Raw genomic sequence first — 18672 nt, forward strand, 5'->3', positions numbered from 1 at the left:
CCTATGATGGAGAGGCTGATAAACCAGGAAAATCACAGCTTGATTTTCAAAAACAGCAGGGAGTTAGTGAAGAGACTTAAAGAAGAAGATTGAATAGCTGGTAAAATAAAAAAGGAGGATTGCTTTGCCAAAGACCATTTCCAGACTCCACAGAAATATGACAGTCTACCCATTAGAAGACGGAGGGCTTTCAAAAGAAACTTTACCAAGGCCAGAGGAATCTGCAAGTCTTCCATTTAAACACACACACACAGAGAGAGAGAGAGAGAGAGAGAGAGAGAGAGAGAGAGAGAGAGAGAGAGAGAGACTGGGAGACGGGAATAGTTAAGGCAGAGATGACTATTTTAAACAAATCAATGGTGAAATAAAAAAAATAGAAAAGAAAAGTTCAGCCGTCATCTTAACAGCATTAACGTCAGAACAAAGCTGAAGTCTTTCATAGGAGCAGGTAAGAGAAGACGCATCAACCTGGGCGAGGCTCGCTCCTCCATTGGTGATAGAGCAATGTTGCCCGCATGTTTTCACTGCTATGAAAGAAGCATGCTTTTAGTTCAGTATCTGCTGTTGGCTATGGAATTCTAGTCTACCACTTCCTGACTGCCTCAGGCATCAGCTACTCATAACTAATTTAAAACTAAATACATTCATATGTCTGCTCTCTTCTTTCCTTAGAGACAATGTGGCTCTGAGTGAGGGCAATCTGCAAAATAACCCTTCAAGCTCTTCTAAAGAAAGTTATCATCCTATTTCAGAACTCTACAATTACTGTGGTTCACATCCTTCCTCATGCAAATCAGTCTCTTTAGACAGACAGACATTCTTAATGGGTGATGATATTTTCCCATTGAGCTCTTGGTAGAGTTCCACGTGGCCAAAAGCAATTAGCTACTGATTACTATTATTGCAGTCTGGCTGTCTCCTCTCCACCGTGGCTACTGCAGTGATAAACCTGTTGTATGTGTGGTGAGGGCAGATTAAGTTTTAACCCCCAACGACAGCGCCCTAAAATGAAAATGTACAGTGTTGCAAATTCAGGAAGAATTCATTCACATTTTACAACAAGTTCTAGAAAACTAACCTTTATTTCAAAGAGTGTTTCAGCCCTCCGAAGATGAGACATACTGATGAGATCTCCTGCCTGCATCAACTGTAGCATCAGGAACAGGCATGAGGGACACCTCTACACAGCCAAACTGCATTCATCACAGGCAGCAAGCGCCATTTGCTGGTGCCTATTTGTGTAGTGTTGAGCAGTAGAGAAACTATTCCCAGTATCTCCTTACATTTCAAAAGTGTTCAAGCATTTTTTTGTCATCTTCCGATAAACAATGGCTCTATAGTCATATCTATCTCAGTATTCCAGCCAGATGAGGGTTCCACCATTAGCCTGGCTGAACCTTCTTAACACCATCCATCTTGAAAGTGGAGATGTAATAAAAAGAGGATTAGAAGCAGGAGGCTCTAATCTGGGTTTGCAAGCAATTCTTAGCAAATGACTCAGGTTCACCAACCCTCAATCTCAGAGTATGGACAATAAGAACAATGGTGTGTTCGTGGAGTGGGGATATCATGTATGTAAAACACTCAGCAGGCATGCCACTCGAGATTTTTAAAAATATCTAAAACTACGAAGATTTCACAATTTTTGTATCATTTTCTGAAAGCCTTCCCTAAAGTCTTTTGCTAATGAAGGGAAATCATTTTTTCTTACTTGAAATGCTTCACAGGTGCAAAGAATGAGACCCACGAAGGTGAGTTTCTTGGAGAGAAGTCCCAACCTTTGGCAGCAACCTTGTGATACAAACTGGACCTAGGAAGTCCTTTAAAAATGTGGCAGCATGTGACAGGCCAAGTGTTATTCCATAAGTCGCTTGGATAAGCACTGAATTGGAATGATCACTGCCGAAAGAGAGAGATCAGGAGAGACTGCCACATTAGCCTCCCGAAGCCACACTCGAGTCCCCTGTAGTGGGGTTTAGGAAAGGAACTGGAAAATCCAAACACTCAGCTAATAATCCTGGTATGTGTCAAAAATATCACCCTCTTCTACACCCTCACCCCTGACAGCTAAAATACGGGCCCTACAACATTGTCGCCCACAGGCAAAGCACCCAGTCCCTCCCGGTATACCAAATAGGAAACAGTTTGGCTTCCTGTGGATAGATAACCATGTGTTTCCAGGAAGACATTTTCCTCCATGGTCTGCAGCACAAGGAAGATGCCTAGACATGATTTTTCAACTGTGCAAGATGAATTATTTCTGCTTCCCTTTCTTTACCTTAGGGTCCAATTTGCTTTTTCTCCTATTTCCAATCCCTCAGGCTGCTTGAAACTCCTTTAGCAAGAGCCTACTTTGATCATCTATGGAATATTCCAGGCATGTAGAAGTCACTCAGACTGAAAACCTCTAAAATAATGATGATTTCACAATTCCTGAAATCTTCTGAAAAATCTCCCCTAACATCTCTCCTATCCCTAATTCCTTTATAATGTATGATGGACTCTTTGCCTTCTCTTCCTATCAGCACATTCCTGATAAGATACCAGATTTATAATATCTGTGATATAAGGCTTATGTTAATATATGCTGGGATGATAGCCCCATAATCAAAAAAGTTACTTACATTTTAACTAAGAATGATTATTGTAAAGATTAGGACAGTGCTATAAGATATTAATGGGACAAGGTATTATAGAGATTTTTTTCTCTAATTGGTAAAATAGGAAAAGAACAATTAAGATCTTGAGTGATGAGTCCTCTGGGTCTCTTTCTCTAAACTGATCTGATTTTTTTTCTGGATTCATTCTCTTCTAAAATTCTGTCATTCTGTTCTCTACAGTATCTACTTGTTGGTGGTTATTGTTGTTTGCTGGTTGTATGATGAAAGGTTCCCATAAACCACAGTGATTGGCAATGGAGAAGCTGGTGCAGAAGAAGGCAGAGTAGGTGCCATACATTAGCAATGAATAGGCATAGGTTTTCATCCAGATAGTAAGACGTGATTGTTCTTTTTAGCTATGATACAGCCAGGATAAGCTTAAGATGTTGAAGCCACACTGCCTCTCACCCTCACCGTATGATGACTTGAGCAGTATTTCTCGTTTGATTCCCCATTCCTTAGCATGAACGAGGCAGCAAGAGCGTTTCCTCTCTCACATGTAACTGCCCCATCTCATCTGGCCTCTGTTCTTTCTTCTCATCCTATTCAGAAGAGAAACCAAGGTTCCTATGAGCTTCACTCTCTTCCATGTCCTCATTGCCTGACCGCTCTGACTTGCCATAGCCCTCTCTGGCTTGGTCAGTCGGCTCCAGATACTCCAGTCTCATTGCTATTATTCAACTACTCCCGCTCCACTAAAAAGAAGTTTGCAAGTCAGTATTTTATCGAAGGCAGACCTATAATTGGAGGTGCCTCACTTAAGATAAATGCCATTTATTTAAAACAATGCATCGCAACCAAAACTATGTGTAGAAGAGACACCTTGAAATTTTTCAGTGCATAAGGGGTGAGGAAAGAATAGTTTGACAAATCATTATAATGTGCCAATATACCTCCCATTTCCATGGAACTTTAGGCTTGCAGGAATTTGTGTGTTGCTGTTTCTACACAGACAACTGTCAAGAGCTGTCACCACAACCATCGTAAAGAGAAGGAAACTCCAGCTTTGGGAGGCTAAATGTCATACCCATAGGGAAATACTGCAGAGAAGAGATCCAATACCAAATCTCCACAGCATCCTTCACTGGGACCTTTCCTGGGCTACATCCAGAACGTCGTAGCTCTCAGTATAGCCATTACTGGCACGAGAGAACACAGATGTGCACAGAACACATTTTAAACTGAGTATTTGGATTTGTTTTGTTTTGTTTGACTTCTGACATGAGTTCTTAGATCAGTAGTTCTTGTTCTGAATAAGATAATAAACAAAGCTCTGTCTTCTCTGGGTGAGCCAAATTTAAATCTGACTTGCTACCAACCCCACAGCTGAGAAGAACCTCCAATACCAAAGCTACACTGCCCCTCACAGAGTGATAACTTTGTCAATAACTAAGGATTTCTTAAAGTTAATTCCCTGATGTTATAAGGGGAATGATCGTATTAGCCAGATAAGATTGTTAGACTTAGCAAGATGGTTGTTTCTCAGGTGCATCATTGCAACTGCCTCGTATCTGAGATCCTGGTTTCTACTTTTGCCTACCTTCCATACACTACGAAAAGAATATCTAGGGGAATTCTATTACATTAGTCCTGGTCATCATTAGGTCATGTGATTGTCATCCCAGCTCTGAGGTTGGGAGGTAAGGCAAAAGGATTAACTTAATTTGAGGCCAGCCTGGGCTACAGAAGGTGTTATCTCAAAAGAAAACAAAAGTTAGTTCTGCCACTCTTTGGCTAAGTTTCTTGACTTCACACCTCTTGCTGGTTGCTGTTCTCCGCCACCTCCTTGTAGGCTTTCTGCTCCTACCGCCCACCACTATGGCTGATGTGAGTCATTTCGCTCTGGCCACTTGGGGCCCATCACTCTTAATTCAAATACTCCAGAAACATTGTTGCCTAAGAACCCTTTCCATGGCTGTTTCCTCCACTTGTGAATTCTTGTCACATACATCCACACAAAACATCCCCTTACCTCTCTCATCTCTTTATTGAAAAGTTATTTTTGTAGGGTTTTACCCTGGGTTCCTGTCTAAAATCAACTCACCCACATCCCAACACTTCATTTTTATTCCTTTGGTGTATTTTTTAATCTCCTGAACACTAAATAACATGTCCTACATGTAATTAATTGTGTACTTTATTTTCTGTCTCTCCCACTAGCTCAGAAACTCCATGCTAGCACTTTGCTTAGTTTGAAAAGGGAGAGAATTCATTTATCCTGAGGTTTAATCATCTAATCCCATGATGGCCTTATGGTCATGTCTGCGTGATGAAAGAGTTTTGACAATGATGATCCTTTAGGTATAAAAAGAGAGAGCGAGAAGAAGAAGAAAAAGAAAGGAAAGAGATAAGAAAAGAGAAAATAATGTCAGGGGTGCTCTGCAGTGACAAGAGGAGAGAACCAGATGGCAAAAGGAAGACAGAGAAAAAGAATAGCCCAGAATCTGGGGGAAAAGCTCATCAGTAACATTCTTGTGACTAAGCCTAAGGATTTGAGTTAAACCAACTAAAAAGAAAAAATATCAGGCACTGAATGGTGGCTTACACCTTTAATATCAATGCTAGGAAAGAGAGACTGGAGAATATGGGGACTCTCAGTGGCCATCAACCTAGCCTAATCATTGAGTTCCAGATCTCAGTGAGAGGCTGTTCCAAAAGACAAACTAGACTGCTCCTGAGGGACAAAGCCAGAGGGTGACGTCTGGACTCTACCCGCACGCACACACACACACACACACACACACACACACACAAACAAACAAACGAATGACTCATAACTGGAAGGACCCGGAAATACACAGAAGGAAACACAGAATGAAGCACGCTTCTTCCCCTTTGCTCAGTATTCACGAGCTTCCACGGAAGGAGCTGCCAAGGTACTAACCTCAGAAATTTGCTGATCATCTGTTCTTCTCTGAATAACCAGGTCAGCCAACCTCTCAAGGTCATGGTGAATTTGTGTGAGTGGTCTGATGCAGAAGGGAATCCACCATAAATTTCACAGTCAGGCCAGGCTAACCTCCATCCACACCGACTCTCGTAGGAACTTCATCTGTACAGCCTGCCAATGCCATTTCCTAAGGATTGCTGCTCTGAGCCACAGTCATAAAGGGCCAGACTCTTCAGGGTACCCATACTCCAACACAGACAAGTACATCTCCTAACCACACAGAAGAGATCCTCATCTGTCTGCCATGCAAGGACTGTACATTCTAAAATGTACTTTATATCTCAAACACTAGAGTCCTCTCAAACAAAAGGGGATTATTGACAGACCTCAGGTGGGGCAGGGCCTTTCTCTTCTGATTGAGCCCCTATTATGATTTTATTTCTCAATTATGGAAGCCCCTTTATTCCTGTAGCAACTAAGTCTTGCAAAACTTACTTTGTGCTGGGGGACAGTCTTCACATTGCAAGTTTCCCAAAATTTTTCGTTTTTTTTCTAGAATTTCATCATCCCAAAATTTAAAGCATGATAGAAGCTTTAGCTCAAGAATCCAAACAACTTTTTATAGCTAAAAACTTGATGCATTTTTTCAGAATTTAGCAGACCCAAATAACTGGGCAAGGGCACATCAAATAAATTGCCGAGGTCATGGTTCTTCAGAGGTAGTATTGGATTCAGAATTGTTGATCATCAATGCTGTTTGCCATGTAGTTATCTCTCTTACTGTCTTTTTAAATGATCCTGGAACGTAAAATAAAGTCAATTTACCATTTGGGGAGCCTCTGCAAGTCTGTCTTCTAATGGCAGATTATCCAACGGAGAGAAAGTTTATGTAATAGACTCATTGGCATCTGTATTGCTGGACAAATGAAATAACTCATAAGAAACTACTACCTGGATACCCTGGTTCTGTACTAGGGATGACTAGTGAATGTGTTTCAGAATTTGAAAGTATTTTTTTATATATATTTTGTTTATTTCGTGTCCGGGAAAGGTGTGAGCAGGGGAGCCATGGCAGGCATGTGCGGGTTGGAAAACAACTTGCGGGAGTCAGTTATCTCCTCCACCATGTAGAACCTGGGGATCGAACTCCAATTCTCAGGCTTGGCGGCAAGCGCCTTTACCCCTGGCTCTGGTTCCGACTTTGATTTCCTCAATTGTTTTGAATTCACTCTATTTTTAGAGAGAGAGAGAAAGAGAGAGATCCCTTAAAAGACGCAAAGATTCTTCTGCGAAAGAACGAAATCAGATGTGTAAATAATTCTTGCTTTAATACCCTGGAGTACAAAAAAGAAAAAGAAGAACCCCTTAACCCCTTAGAGAGGTGTCTCCAAGGGAAGCTCCTTAAAATCGGTGTCTTTAAACCGGTCCCTGTGACCCACTGGGTTTCATTAGGGTTTCAGATCTCTCTGGAGTGACTCTGAATTCAAAATTTTCCTGGGCTCAGTCTTTGCGCTCATCCGCCACAGGGAATTGTGCCAGCTACCAACTCGCTGTGTGTGAGGGGCGAGGACTTTGCAGGGGCGCGGGACTGTGCGGCAGGAGAATCTCACCATCAGTGGGCGTTTAGCGCAGCCAAGCGACAGGCTGGCGCCAGGGCTTAGGCTACAGGGAGGCGCCGGTTGAGGCGGGGAGAACTTTGGCGCTCTGAGCAGAACCACCCTTCTCTGGCCAGTTGTGTCGCTCCTCCGAGGAAGCCGCGGAGGTGGCGCCTGGGAGAAAAGCCCGGCAGAGAAAGGAAGAGAAGTAGAGAGGGAAGAGAAAATGAAGCAGGCGCTGGGGGAGCCCGAGATAGTGTGGCCGGCGGGGAAAAGAAGCAGGTTCGGCTGCTGCTTTCCTGCACCCCGGGCGTGAACGCCCTCTTCTCCGTCACCCCAGTAAATAAGGGGGTGTCGCCTGAACTGAACAGCAAGAGAAAAGAAGCCAGCCAAGTGAGAGCGCGGATCCTCTGTCACTGCCGCCCCCTTGTAAACCCGGAGACTTATTGCGGGGCCAGACGCTGCGCCCCAGGCGCCCTGCAGATGGGGTGGGCAGGGACCCGGAGTCCAAGCCGCGGGTGACCCGCGCTGGTCCGCCGGCCTGCCGCGCGTGAGGAGGATGCTAGGCGGAGGAGCCCGAGAACCGCATCCGACACAGCCGGGCGTCCGCTAGGCTGCAACTTGGAATGCCCAGGGACCACTCTGGCTCTTGCCACCGCTTCACTGTGTCTAGGGAAGCTACGCACAGGACTTGAAGGCGGAGACCTCAGGCGGCGGAGACCTCCGGCGGCGGCTGCAGAGGGGTGAGCCGGGCGCAGGAGGGGGCGCGCTTTCTCCCTGCGGGTCTCAGTAATGAGGAGACTGAGTTTGTGGTGGCTGCTGAGCAGGGTCTGTCTGCTGCTGCCGCCGCCCTGCGCACTGGTGCTGGCCGGGGTGCCCAGCTCCTCCTCGCACCCGCAACCCTGCCAGATCCTCAAGCGCATCGGACACGCGGTGAGGGTGGGCGCGGTGCACTTGCAGCCCTGGACCACGGCCCCACGCTCAACCAACCGCGCTCAGGACAGCGGCAGGGCGGGTGCCCAGAGGGATGAGCCAGAGTCGGGGACGTGGCGGCCACCGGCGCCCTCGCAAGGCGCACGCTGGTTGGGGAGCGCCCTGCATGGCCGGGGTCCGCCTGGCTCCCGGAAGCTCGGGGAGGGCGCCGGGGTCGAGACCCTGTGGCCACGGGATGCCCTCCTGTTCGCTGTGGACAACCTGAACCGTGTGGAAGGACTACTACCCTACAACCTGTCTTTGGAAGTAGTGATGGCCATCGAGGCGGGCCTGGGCGATCTGCCACTTATGCCCTTCTCTTCCCCAAGCTCACCGTGGAGCAGTGACCCTTTCTCCTTTCTGCAAAGCGTCTGCCACACCGTAGTGGTACAAGGGGTTTCGGCGCTGCTGGCCTTCCCCCAGAGCCAGGGCGAGATGATGGAGCTAGACTTGGTCAGCTCTGTCCTGCACATCCCAGTGCTCAGCATAGTGCGCCACGAGTTTCCGCGGGAGAGTCAGGTGAGACGAGTCTGGCGCGTGGAGTGATGTGCGCTGCCGGGAGTCGGGACCAGAGTGGGAGGAAGAGAGTGGGTGAAGCAGGGGGCTTTTTAACTTTGATAACATTTAGGGCTTGGACTATGTCCCTAGGTGGTAGGTTGGAGGACTTCAGTCGAAATAGAATAAAACGCAGACGGAAATAAAATGCCAAGTTAGAGGGGTCGTGGATGGAAGAAAGAATGTAGAGATAATATGAGCGGAGGGCGGGGGGCGGGAGCGGTTGTTTGGGGAAACTGAGAGAAATCTAATGGATTCCAGAAGCCTGAAAGATGAGGTTCAGAACCGTGGACAGCGATCGAGGGTTGCATACCAGAGTAAGGGATGGGGGTGGGGCCCCAGGCTGCCACTGTCTTAAACTCCCGCGAGGAAGTCAGAAAGCCTGTAACAAAAACAGCAGCTGTTGAAATTCTCTACTTCCTCCAGAGGCGTGCCAGGGCTTTGTCGTGAGGAAAAGCACATCCCTTTGACTTCCTTTCAGTACATTTAAAAGTGCAGCTAGTAAAGAAGCCATGGGTCGAGAACAGGGGCTGGCCGTCTTGACACTGGAAACTACTGGAATAATTCAGAGCCTAAGAGAAGGTGGAGGGACCCGTCTGTGGGTTCTTTGTCCCTATCTTCCTTCTATGTTGTGGGCTCAGCAGCTGGACATGTGATTGCTGTGTTAAGCCCAATTCTGCTGTCTTTATTTAAGGGTAAACAAGTGATGGTTTAGCTTTTTTTTTTTAATGGGTTTGAAAAATATCTAAGCCTATATCCAACAAAGAAACTGTGGACTTAAGTGTTGACAAGGAACAATGAAGATGTTTGATAGTCAAGGAGACAGGGTCTTTAGACCAACAGAGGCTCTCGACATTTTGTAGACAGCTTTTGTCATAACAACTTGTGCCACCATCTACAAGACATTTGAGGGACCAGTGAATGAAAATGGTCCCATTTTAAAGACTGAGAAACTGAGAAAAGTCCTGGGATTGGATGAACACTGGGCTAGTAGGAGTCTAGACACTGGGAGGTCTGTAATTCAGCATCATTTTTGCTCTGTCCTTTGATTGGCAAGATATTACTAATGTCCCTCAAATGTTTGGTGTACATGCAGAGATAAAGACTGAACTGAGCAAGGGAATGTACAAGTGAAAAGTTTGATTAAAAAAAAATCTTTGTCTAAAATATTCGGGGAATATTAACATTTTCTTTGGTTAGAAAAGAAAATAAAGCTCGGATTTTCAGTCTTTTTAAGAAGGACAAGAACAAACTCCTCTCAGTAGTTACCCAGGCAATTTCCCTTTAGTGACGAGCTATGGAGATCTGACCTGCAGAACGCAGGCTAATGAAGTGCTATCTGAACTATTTCTGCTACCTGAATCTGAATGGCTGTGAACATCAGAGGAGAAGGCACGGGAAAGGGGCGTACGACACTGCCAGTGGCCAAAGTGTTAAAAACACAGAATTGCATTCCCAGGCCACACCATTATTAATACATATGCAGAAGCAGACCTAATGAAATGCAGGAGTCAGCAGGCTGGCTGCTCTTCACTGCTTCTTTATTACCTAATCCTTCAGAAGTTGCCAATAACAGTCACAGTCACCAAACTCCTTCCCATTTGCAGATTGTTTGGCAGGACTCTTAAGTAGCTAGAAATTTCTCCCCAAATTAGTGTCGCCTTGGTTGGAAGGGAAAGTGGGTTTCATGATGGATGCGTGCAGCACAGTGCACACTGAAATGAGACAGGGGCGGGGGGGAGGGGGGAACACGACATAAAACAGTGTCTAGAATCGGTGAGCTTCCAAGTTTTAAGGCCACTCTGAGAATGAAGTCCTCCAGGGAGGCACTTACAACCTGGCTATAAAGTAAATACTCAGCCATGAGCATTTACTTCTGTGCCTTAAATCACTGTCCTCGTGATGTTTTCATGGTACACATCCTGAAAGCAAAGATTATTTGTGTCACTCAAACCTAGCTTGTCCCACGGAGGATTTTCCTTCCATCTCCCCTTGCATTTTAAGTTCACACATATCTGACTTCCCTTATCTTACTTTCAATATATCACTTAAGTATCGCCCTGCAATATTCTACATTTTAAAATTTTCCTGCTCAGTGCCAAGTCACTGTAACGTGCAGTGTTGGGATCGGAGCACATTTTTGCTGTCAACAAAAATAATAGCTGTTCTTCCTCTGCCTCCTCCTGGAAAGTGGGCCTTTCTCTAATATACTGATGTAATATTTTTAAAAGACCTTCTAGATATAAAAAGATGTCAAAGTCATTTCACACATTAAATAAAACCAGCTTAATTTAGGCATTGTCTTTGGAGCCTCCTGAACAATGACCTCATTTGTTGATTATAGGAGGCCTGAATAAAGTATTCTAGAAGAAAGGAGACTTACCCACACAGCCAAGGAAAACAAAAAAAAACCCCATGTGTTCCAAAGAGTTCCCAACTGCTTCCAGCGCAGGAGCAGCAGTAGCTAGCCTCTCACTTTTCCTTGGGTTGCTGATTTTTTTCCATGGGCATATTTTATTTCACGAGTGATGGCTTTTTATAATATCATACCTGAAAGGAAGGAGATACCAATAAGATGGTCCAAACTCAGGTTTTATTTTAAAGTTCTACTGATTTGAAAACATGGGCACAGGTCTGCGAAGATCGCTGAGGGGTTAGGAGCACTGGCTGCTCTTATAGAGGACCCAGGTTAAATTCCCAGCATCCACATGGAGTCTCACAACCATCTGTAACTCCAGTCCCAGGGGTTCTGATGCCCTCTTCTGGCTTCTGCAGGCACCAAGCATGCATGTGATACACAGACAAACATGCAAGCAAAACATTCATACACACTAAATACATAAAAAAAGTTCAAAATTTTACAAAAAAATATTAAAACAAAATACAACTTAAGTAGAGAGCATTGGTCATCTACTAGGAAGGGACTATTTTCCTTCAAGGAAGAACCCTCCAGAAATGAGTCAGCTATCCACTTTGGAAAACATGCTTATTATCACCATGTAATTAAAGATTACTACTTCACCATTATATTCAAACTCCTGCACAAGGCTGAGCAATTTTATTTAGAGGATCAGTTTGTTCTGAATTACATTGCCATAACACTCAAATAATGATGTTGCCATGAACCAAGTTCCATTCACATTTAAGTTGTTATGAGTTTTGAAAGTGTGGTCTTTATTTCCCTGGGTACCTTTTCTTCTAGGGATCTTGCATAGCTTCTTCAGAGCTAACCTTTTTAGGTAGTGACACCTTTTAGATAGTAACAGATGCACATTCTTCGCTAAAATACATATCTAATGTAAAAACACCACAGTAGTTTGCATTAGCCAGAGCTAAGGGAGTAATATAATTGACTTATATCTAAGTCAATTAGCTTCAAATGCTACATGACTATGTCCAGCTGTGTATGTGTGCATAGACATGTGTACATGTATAAACATTCATGAACATTAAACACACACATGTGTATATGTGCAGGTGTATGTAGAGGTCCAAGGTATGTTTTCTCAGATACCACTAGCATCATTTATGTATGTATGTATGTATGTATCATTTATAAACATTTGATCCAAAAGCCCTCACTGGCCTAGACCTCATCTAAAAGAAGCTAACCATAAGTCCTAGGGAATCTGTCTGTCTTCACTTTCCTATACCACCACACCTGGTTTTTCAAAACAGTAATTCTAGGACTAAACTCCTTCATGTTTGCAGACAAGCACTTTATAATGATATTCTTTCCCCGTCCCCTAATATTTCCAAATCTAGCTGAGTGAACCAACTACCAGTTTGTCTCCTGAGTCATAGGTGCTAATTATTTTGGTTATTTTATGTACACGTTAGTACTTTGGACGATCCGTTTTCTCTGACAATGCTAAGCTAAGGATTTAAGGCTGCTTATTTTTGTTTTCATTTTGTTTTGGTTTTTTAGGATCTGCTAATACAGCAGTGCTTTTGCATGACAGCAAGGACAAAACATGATTCATTGTTTAACAAGTGCCTCACGAGGACCAGTAAAGGGCATTAATTTTCAAAAGGCCAGCTCTAAGTCGTGTTGGATTTCTTTGACTTGCTCTATGACAAGCTGTAGGTCATGACCCCTTGGGCAAACCTCTATCCTCAAAAATTCTTACATGAAAATTCATAGAAGTAACAAAATTATAGTTATTAAGTAGCAACAAAAATAATTTTATGGTTGAGGGTCACCACAACATGACAAGCTGTATTAAAAGGTCACAGTATTAGGATGATTGAGAACCCTTGCTCTATGTGAAGCACAACACTCACTCTCTCCACACCCTTGGGAAGATATTTTTTTTTCCTATCTAGAAGCATCTAACCATTGCCAAAATAAGTGACTTCACATTAAATGTCAAGTGATGCAAACTTTTTGACTAGTAGTGATCTTTTCTGGTTCTTCATCAAAATCAGACACCTGGGATTAATTTGGAAGATGTTTTATTAATCTGATACAATGCTTTCTTAATTCTATAACTGTTTTCTCTAAATAGTGCAGACGAGAGTAGCAGACCCCATTCACTGAGGAACTAGTCTGTCTTACTTTTCTTTGTCTTTACACCAACATCAGCTAGTCTATGAAGAATATATTTGGTCTTGATCTGATTTGACTATGATATCTTAGAAGTTAATTTATGATTTAACTTACAGTTGAATACCAGTTTCGATAACTTGATGCTTGGTGCTTTGTATCTCTGCTGTTGAGGAGGCAGCATGCATGTCTGAGCTGTTAAGTTTTGTTTCATGAATACTTCAGTCAAATCCCTACCACTTTAGAAAAAAATGGCCAAAGCTATAAAATAATGACCAAAATATCTCTACTCCACCTCTGTCTCTTATTGTTCATCATAATACTTGACAAGTCACTCTATCTCTGAGCATCTATTCTCATCAATCAAAAGATTTTCTTAGCATTCTGATTTGTTTCATAAACCAAATAAGAAAATGAAAAGTACTATGGGTAAATCTATTGTGTTAGCCTTATAACTCCCAGGAAAGAGTTGGTCAATGAGCTGAGAAGAAGCAATAAATCTTCTGCTGGGAGCCATGGCCCACACAGGTGACTCTGCTACTTAGGAAAGTGAGGAAGAAGAGTGGGTTCAGAGCCAACCTAGACTACATGGTGAGACGATGTTTCAAAAAAAAAGTATGTCTTCATCTCCTTACTTCATCAATCAAAATAGGTCCCCATTTCTCTCCACCCACTTTCTCATTTTTTAAGAACAACTTGGTTCACAATTAGCTAGCACACCTGGGAACCCACAGATCTGATTCTATACCAATGGCAATTTGCCACACCTAACAATATCTAGAACTCTAGACACTGCCATAGAGACTGCAATAGGAAATAGACAAAATCTGTGAGACTCCTGGGCCCTTCACATCCACCACAAGTGGTTTTTGTTGTTGTTGCTTTGTTTTTGACAAATTTTTCACTCAAGAGTCTATAGACACAGGGTATGCCCCATCCTCGTGTTGTGTGCAACCTGACTTATTTAATGTATTTTTTACAGAAAATGTTTCTTAATGAGGAACTCGGTGTGTTGGTTCAGGCTGGCACAGGTACCTCATTTCTTAATGGACTGATAACAATTTGCAAAGCAGCTATTCTGAGTGTCATTTCCCCAAGGAACTATGTAGGGTTCTCACAGCCTGATATTGCTCATTTTAGCAGCAACACTTGTTATAGAGATGAGAATTCCGCTTGCCTTTTCTCCTGCCTATTCTAACTACTGTCACACAGAGAGAAAAGTATAGCTCAAGAAATGTGTCCAAAAACTCAGCAAGGAAAATATTATTGCTTAGCATGTAGTGTGCATTGCTTTTCAAATGGATGCATGAATAGCAAACTGATGGGAATCTTGAAAACACCCAGTTGTCCTTCTGATCCTTTCTTTATAGGATGGGAGGGCAAAGCTTTAGCAGAAGAAAAGCCAACTAGGACAATTGTTGTCCTTTCCTTCAACTTCTCTCGTCTTCTGTTGCTGCTGCTTTGTTTAGATTTTAATTTGTTGTTTTCTCTGTATGCAAGGCCCTTGAGCCTTGAGAGGAGCTTTTCAGGTTGTGTTGGACTTCCTGCATTGAGGAGGTATCTGACCTGGGCTGGCTTGACAGCAGAAGGAAAACCTTTCTCTGACTGGACAGTGTTGATTTGTGCTGGAGATGAGGCTTCAGGGTCTTAAAGTGAAGCGGGACAGCTCCCCTTGTCGATTAGGATTCTTTGCATACCTTTGTAACTTACCGAAACATTAACCTAGGAAAGATTTTATCATATGTCTTATCAGTGTCTGTGCTTTTCAAGACTTCATCATGAGTGCAGTGATATTATCCGCTTGAGTCCAGTAAGGTAGAGAATAATGCATGCACATACAGAGATGTGGGTGTATCCAACTTCTAGGAAGTGAAAAGTTCTCAAGAAGAATAAATGAGTAACTCCCTCTGCAGTTAGCGTGATTCTTAGCCACCTCCAATGGAACAAACCGGAAACTGTCATGATGTGTGTAACACCTGGGGGACCAGAGTGAAATGCAGAGGTTTGTCTAATTCCAGCTTAGGCTGTTCAACACATGTTAGCCATAACATTTTCAACTATGGGAATTTAGAAAATCATGGCATGGCTAACTGTGCAGTCATTCGAAATGAGAATATACTTACAGACATAAAGAAGTAGAAAAAATTCTACAAAAGCATACACAAAATATGACATTTTTCTGAAAAAAATTAGTCTGAAATTTCATTCATAAAAATGTTAATAGCATAAAGGGTCAACCCTAATCACATGCAAATAATAGAAACACAAATTGGACTGAACATGATATAATGTGAATGTCTTTTATATATATGGGCATGGATATAGTCAGGGCCTATAGGAGGAGCTAGATGGGGTAGAAAAAAAGTAAATACAGTGTAATCAAATATAAAATGCTCAAGTAAAACCATTTTCACCAAGCAAAGTACAGCCTTGTGAAGCCGAACACCCCCCACACCAAGACACAGCTGCAAACCAACTCCCACACATAGGGTTCAGGTACCATGGTGTAAGAAGACATGAAAGACAGTAAGAAGTAGAAGATAGGGAGTTTGCTGTGGGATCATGTCTCCTACAAATATCAGAAGCAACACGCATGAAGTCTCACCAGCAAACTACTTATCTATATATGAGCTAAATAAGAACAACAGTAGACACACTAAAGTAGACAGGAAAGCCCAGGAGGTCTCAGTCATTCACAAAGGCATCTAAGGAATACTGAGAGCTAGAGAAATAGTCTCAACCAGGGAAGACAGCACCAATGGTTTTCCAATGCCAAATGATCATCCCTGAGTAGATACAAGTAACCCTAAACAGAATGAGTAGGCTGTGTTTATTTTATTAGAAATATATTTGTATATACATTTGTGTGTGTAACTGTGTATAATAATGACTAATGAAAAAAGAGGCCATGATTTTGAAAGAGTGTAAGGAGCATTACATGGAGGGTATAGATGGAGAAAGGGGAAGGAGAAAATTGTATAATTATGTTACAATCTCAAAAAATAAAAGAAATTTTTAAAAAATGTAGAAATGTCAAAAATAAAAGCATTCTTTAAAATATTAGCAGAAATTGTAAATGCAGAGTAGAAGACCATATTTTCCCCTCTACATGCACACACAAATATGTATATCTGTATATTAGTCATATATAATAATGATATATATATATATATATATATAATGAAAAAAACATGATTTTGAAAGAGAGTAAGCATCCATGCTTCTCGGTACTTCAATTGGAATGATTAAAGGAAAAATAAATCACAGAGTGCATTTACATAAATCAAAAATCTTTCCTTTATCCTCATCCTTTCTTTATGGAGTATATAAGACAAATATTCTTGTTTTATAATACAACAAGAAAAATAATAACATGTAGAGACAATGCATTGCAGTAAATAAGAGACTACCATTGAATGTGATGACTCATACCTGTACTCTCAGCACTGGGATGTAGTAATAGGAGCGGCGGGGCTGCATCCCCAGCACCCGGCCCCCTCCACGGCTAGCTTTACCCGAAATAATTACACAGAAACTATATTCTTTTAAACACCGTTTGGCCCATTTCTATCTAGCCTCTTCTAGGCTAGCTCTCACACCTGGATTAGCCCATTTTTTATAATCTTTGTAGCACCATGAGGTGCGCTTATCAGGAAAGATTTAGCATGTCTGACCTGGTGGCTGGCTGCATCGCGTCTGCCCAGGAGAGAGCTGCATGGCGTCTCCCTGACTCAGCTTCTTTCTCCCAGAATCCTGTTCTGTTCACTCCACCCACCTATGTTCTAACCAATAAAATGGGCCAAAGCAGTTTCTTTATTTTTTTAACCAATGACCTTCCTCCATCACTGGGAGGCTGAGGCAGGAGAACTACTCTTTGTGTGATGAGAGAAAAAGAGACTCAAGTTCGTAGCTATATTTGAATCTTAGCCTGACAACTTCCTGGACATATTATTTGCAAAACATGCCTAATCTCGCCATGCTTCAATTTACTGAATCATAAGTTTTGATCTTTTCATAAGTTTATTGTGTGTGGATACAAAAAGTAGTACCTAGAACATAGGATGTTCTGATGGTGATGCTGCTGCTGTTGCTGGTGCTGATGGTGATGATGACGATACTGTTGAAGATGATGATGTCAGTGCTGCTGATGTTGATGCTGCTGATGACGATAATTGCACTTGCTACTATCCTTGATTTTTTTCTACAGCAAACTGCTCCTTTGTACACTTTCAGCATGTTTGTAACTAGGCTTAGGACTTCCTCCTTTATCGAACCAAGACAAAGAAAAAAGAATAAATAAAGAAACCTGCTGTTTTAAAATCCTACCAAGAGCTGTGGTCTCCTAAACCTCACCAACAATTAAAGTGATATAGTCCGCAGTGAAGTGAACTGTGAGGTTTTGTTGCAGCTCATTGCTTCTTGATATGGCTCCAGGGTGGTTGGATTTCCGGAGCAGTTACAATGGTTAAATGTTACATTATGATGTTTTTAGTGAAGAATTCTCAAGCCTGTCCTTCTTATCTGCTACCCTGGCTTTTCACAGAAGACTGAGGAACAAAACACAGGGGAAATAGACCGGAAATGACAGTTCATCAGTAAGTGTGTCAGTGCTCAGAAAAACATTTGGTTGAATGTGTGACTTGAACTTGGAATTTGTAGTACATTTATTTTTAAGTGTATTTTTAATATTTTGCACATGAATATAATGTGTTTTGATGAAACCTATCCCCATTCTTTCCCTCCAATTCTTCTCCTACCACTACCATTTTCCTCCCAATGATGGCTCTCTCTCTCTCTCTCTCTCTCTCTCTCTCTCTCTCTCTCTCTCTCTCTCTCTCTCTCTCTCTTTCCTCCTTTTCTTCCTCCTTCTCCTCTCTGAATCCATTCAGTGATTGAATATTCCTTTAATAGCATCTTCCAGCTCCCATCTTGGCTGATAAAGAAGGGTGTGTCAGAGAGGACAGATAAGTAGTGTGTGTCTGTACAAGTGTTTAGTTACTATTATCTGCCAGGCTAAATAATGGTCTTCCAAAGATGTTCATGCCCAAATTCTCAGAACCTACAAAGATGTGACTAAGTTCTACTGGAGGAAGGCAGAGGTCACTTATTGGTTCCAGGCTGTCCAGCTAGCTTAGACCCAAAATAATTACACAGAAACTGTATTAATTAAATTACTGCTTAGCCCATTAGCTCTAGCTTCTTACTGGCTAACTCTTACATATTAATTTAACCCATTTCAATTAATCTGTGTATTGCCTCATGGCAGTGGCTTACCAGCAAAGTTTTAGCATGTCTGACTCTGGAGCAGCTCCATTGCTTCTCCCTGCCTCTGCCCTTCTTCCTCCCAGCATTTAGCTGTTTCCCCCACCTACCAAACTTCTGCCCTGCTATAGGTTCAAAGCATTTTCTTTATACATTAACCAATAAAGCAACACATGGACAGAAGGACTTCTC

General features: G+C 42.5%; 1 protein-coding gene across 1 annotated transcript in view; it reads left to right on the forward strand.

The window, feature by feature from the left end:
• The first annotated feature begins 7281 nt into the window (after positions 1-7281).
• Positions 7282-18672, forward strand: part of Grin3a (glutamate ionotropic receptor NMDA type subunit 3A) — a 188710-nt gene continuing 177319 nt past the window's right edge. The window contains exon 1 of the mRNA XM_075967224.1: positions 7282-8636. Coding sequence (XP_075823339.1) covers positions 7938-8636 — 699 coding nt within the window. The 5' untranslated portion in view covers positions 7282-7937. The remainder of the gene's footprint in view (positions 8637-18672) is intronic.

The sequence above is a fragment of the Microtus pennsylvanicus genome, chromosome 3, assembly GCF_037038515.1.
Source record: "Microtus pennsylvanicus isolate mMicPen1 chromosome 3, mMicPen1.hap1, whole genome shotgun sequence".
Taxonomy (NCBI): domain Eukaryota; kingdom Metazoa; phylum Chordata; class Mammalia; order Rodentia; family Cricetidae; genus Microtus; species Microtus pennsylvanicus.